General features: G+C 47.3%; 1 protein-coding gene and 1 pseudogene across 1 annotated transcript; both read left to right on the forward strand.

Annotated features, from left to right (window-relative positions):
* The first annotated feature begins 348 nt into the window (after positions 1–348).
* On the forward strand, positions 349–1200 carry LOC144669493 (tumor necrosis factor ligand superfamily member 13B-like). Its single transcript, XM_078531962.1, has one exon. The coding sequence runs from the start codon at positions 349–351 to the stop codon at positions 1195–1197; it is 849 nt and encodes a 282-aa protein (XP_078388088.1). The 3' UTR covers positions 1198–1200.
* An 844-nt stretch (positions 1201–2044) lies between these two features.
* LOC144669327 (uncharacterized) lies at positions 2045–3091 on the forward strand (annotated as a pseudogene).
* Positions 3092–3596: the final 505 nt, after the last annotated feature.

Genomic DNA, 3596 nt, shown 5'->3' on the forward strand with positions numbered 1-3596 from the left:
TTTTAAAAGTTATCTTGTAAAGTTAAAAACTTTACCGTTACCATTTTTTTCAGAGAGTCAATCTGACTTGAAAGCTGGTGGCCAAATGAGATAGCGATATGAGTTTTCCTCTCTGCCTCCTCTTCTTATTTGCAAGCACTTAGTTACGCCTATCAGAACACTTACGTTCAGAATTTGCACTGTCGCATTTTCCTTCAGTCTGCAACAGATTAAGCAAAATGCCTTTCAGATTATGAAGTGGATATAAAAGAGAAATGCTGAGAATTGCAAGCGGCAGCTGACAGGAAATGGCACTCTTTTTTTGGATTATTGCACCAGTTCCGTTATACAGCAGAATTTGTGATAAAGATGAAAGCAGAGCAAGAAACGACAGGCTACGACACACAGCACAGATGTTTCATCTACTCAGCCTGCGTCTTCACAGCCCTGTTGTCGGTTTATGTGGCAGCCGTTGCTTTGCACCACGTCCTGGCGCTGAAAGCAGAGATCTCATCCATGAGAGAGGAGCTAGAGACATACAAGTTCCAGCTAGATCAGTTGGAATCCTGGGCAAAAGCAGCAAACTGGAGCAGCTCGGGACATCAGGTTAGTGGGTTCCTGGAGGAAAAGCTCCACAGCCAGGAGAAATTCGGAGATGGAGAAGTGAAATTTAGGGGGAGCAGGTCACTTCCTGAACCAGTTCAGCCGTCGTTTGTGCAACTGATCGCAACAAATGACCCAAGGCCGGTTGCAAGAGCAAGTAATTGTCAGAAATGCGTGCCAGGAAGGCATCAGCAAAGCTGCCGGGTTGAACGGAGGCCAGTTTCAGGTCAGAACCAAGCGGAGGAGACAACAGTCCCGTGGATTCTCAGCTTGAGAAAAGGAACTGCCCTGGACAAGACAGACAACAAGATCTCTGTGAGAGAAGCTGGTTACTTTCTGGTTTACAGCCAAGTGTGGTATAAGGATAACACTTTCACCATGGGGCATTTTATCAAAAGGATAAAGGCCAGCATTGTGGGCAGCGAGCCACAGACCACAATCCTATTTCGGTGCATCCAAAGCATGCCTGCCTGCTGCCCAAATAACTCCTGCTACACCGCCGGCATCGCCAAGCTTGAGGCGGGCGATGAGCTGGAACTCGTAATCCCGCGAAGCCAAGCGCACGTTGCGTTAAATGGAGATGGGACGTTCTTTGGAGCGATGAAACTGCCGTAAGTGTTGCACGGAGCATTAGAGGCCCAAGCGCTTTGAAACTTAACGGAAAGCTGCTATTGTTATCTATTCCTGTTTGCTTTGGCCCTGATGAAAGGAAATAGACGTAAACTTTTTTGTTTTTGGTTTTGGAGAATTAAACCAATTTCGCCTTCTCCTGTGGTGAATAGGAAAATGAAAGGAACAATTGAGAATGGAATGGTTCAGTTATTCTGAATGGTGTAGTTGGTTTTGCACCGGCCAAAGCGAACTGAGAGTGGAACTGAATGGGGCCATCTTGCACTGCACGCCTTCCTGCTTTACGTTTGGAGGAAGTCGAGGGCACATGATATATGGAAGGCAGGCCCAAAATATTGCCAAATCCGCAAGAAGCCAAGACACATGGGCAACACCCTGTAACTCTCTGGTTTGCAGAAGCTATAATCAGGAGGATATCCTACCAAAGGAAACTCTGCACACATCCTGCCTGAAACAAAGCCTGACTTACACACGGGGTGAGCCAGTTAAATGGTGAAGGAAGACACCCACTGAGATCCAACGCAGCCAAGTGAGGAGAGAGCTACCAGTGACAAGCAGCAACATAAACTCAAAGAGGATTATATATATATATCAGACAGCAAATAACAGCATAATGAATGACCGGAGCACAACATCAAGCCCAAACCTCCCGCTGAAGCTGATGGAGTTGAAGGTGGTGGGACCACAGAGAGTTCTGGATGTTAACAGGATCCAAGCCAGTTGGTGAAGCCAAAGCCAAGACACGGAGCTTTTCTTTATTGAGAGAGATTATTGACTTGTTCAGTCTCACTGCTGTCTTCCCACTCAACCCAGTGACCCAGCCATCCCCCTATTTACACGTGCTCAAAACAGTTAATACCCATCACTTGTTTCTCTTAACCAAAACAATGTAATTGACATTAACAAACCTCAACAATGTCAATGACAAGACATTAACATTGGAGAATGGGAAGTGGTCAGCATTAAGGACATAAAACCAAAGTTCAGTGGAAAAGAACGACCCACAAGTCCGAGGTGTAAACCAAATGCATTAAATCAACAGGGGCTCAAAAGGAAGATATTAGCTCCTCCTCTGAAGACGAAGAGGAATTAAAAGAGAATATCCCACAAAAGGCAGCCCAGCTCTGAGTGTTAAGGCATCAATTCTGGGAAATCAGGAGCAGAAAGAGTATAGATTCCACAGAACCCAGGCCAAATGACCTCAAGTCTCAGACTTCGCCCATGCTTAGCAGAGAAGAGCCAGAGATGTCCAAATTCCAACTAGATCAATTGGAATCCTTGGCAAAAGGAGCCGAGGGGCAAGCAGCAAACTGGAGCAGCTCAGGAAATCAGGTTAGTGAGTTTCTTGAGGAAGAGCTCCACAGCCAGGAGAAATTCAGAGATGGAGAAGTGAAATTTAGAGGGAGCAGATCACTTCCTGAACACAATTCGACAGCCCTTTGTGCAACTGATTGCAACAAATGCCCCACGGCCGGTTGCAAGAGCAAGTAATTGTCAGAAATGCATGCCAGAAAGGCATCAACAAAGCTGCCGGGTTGAATGGAGGCCTGTTTCAGGTCAGAACCAAGCGGAGGAGACAACAGTCCCGTGAATTCTTAGCTTGAGAAAAGGAACTGCCCTGGACAAAACAGATAATAAGATCTCTGTGAGAGAAACTGGTTACTTTCTGGTTTACAATGGAGTGTGGTATAAGGATAATACTTTTACGATGGGGCATTTTATCAAAAGGATAAAGGCCGGCATTGTTGGCAATGAGCCACAAACTCTAACCCTATTTCTGTGTGACATCATCACAACCATTGGCTTCATTTTGAGCTCCAGAGCCTTAAAACTCTTCCTGCAGACTGCGATCGTGATTGGGACTACTGACAGTATTTGATGTCTCAAGTTGGCACTGATATTGGAGCAGGTTTAATTAATGAGCTCGGTGGGTATTTCACTGGGTCGCACACTGAGACAACACCCTTAGATCTGCCTGAAAATTGCTGGTTGTCCAGTGCAAGAAACCTTTGAAACTGGGGCCAGGATATTTCGGATGCCGGTGTTTCCCTTGACGCCCAGCCAAGGAGTCAGCGGCAAAACTCGTCCCAACCCATTCTTGCTGCCTCGTAGCCATTTCATGCTTCAAATAAGCATTCATTGGCTGGAGGCAGGACTTCCACCCCTCACTGAGGAGGGCCCCACCTCTGAGAGTTCTCTCACTGGCCAGGATTGGGACTACAAGCAGCCCTCAGGGCCGAAGTCCCGGGAGTCCAGGATCAGGTAAATTTTGGGGGTCCCAGGGTGCGAGGGTAGGTGAGGACCGGGTGGGGAAGCGGGGGTGTTGGGAATTGGGATGTTGGTAGAGAGGTCGGGAGGAGGTGGTGGGGGGGGGAGGGAGCCCT

This window comes from Cetorhinus maximus, chromosome 29 (assembly GCF_964194155.1).
Source record: "Cetorhinus maximus chromosome 29, sCetMax3.hap1.1, whole genome shotgun sequence".
NCBI classification, from domain to species: Eukaryota; Metazoa; Chordata; class Chondrichthyes; order Lamniformes; family Cetorhinidae; genus Cetorhinus; species Cetorhinus maximus.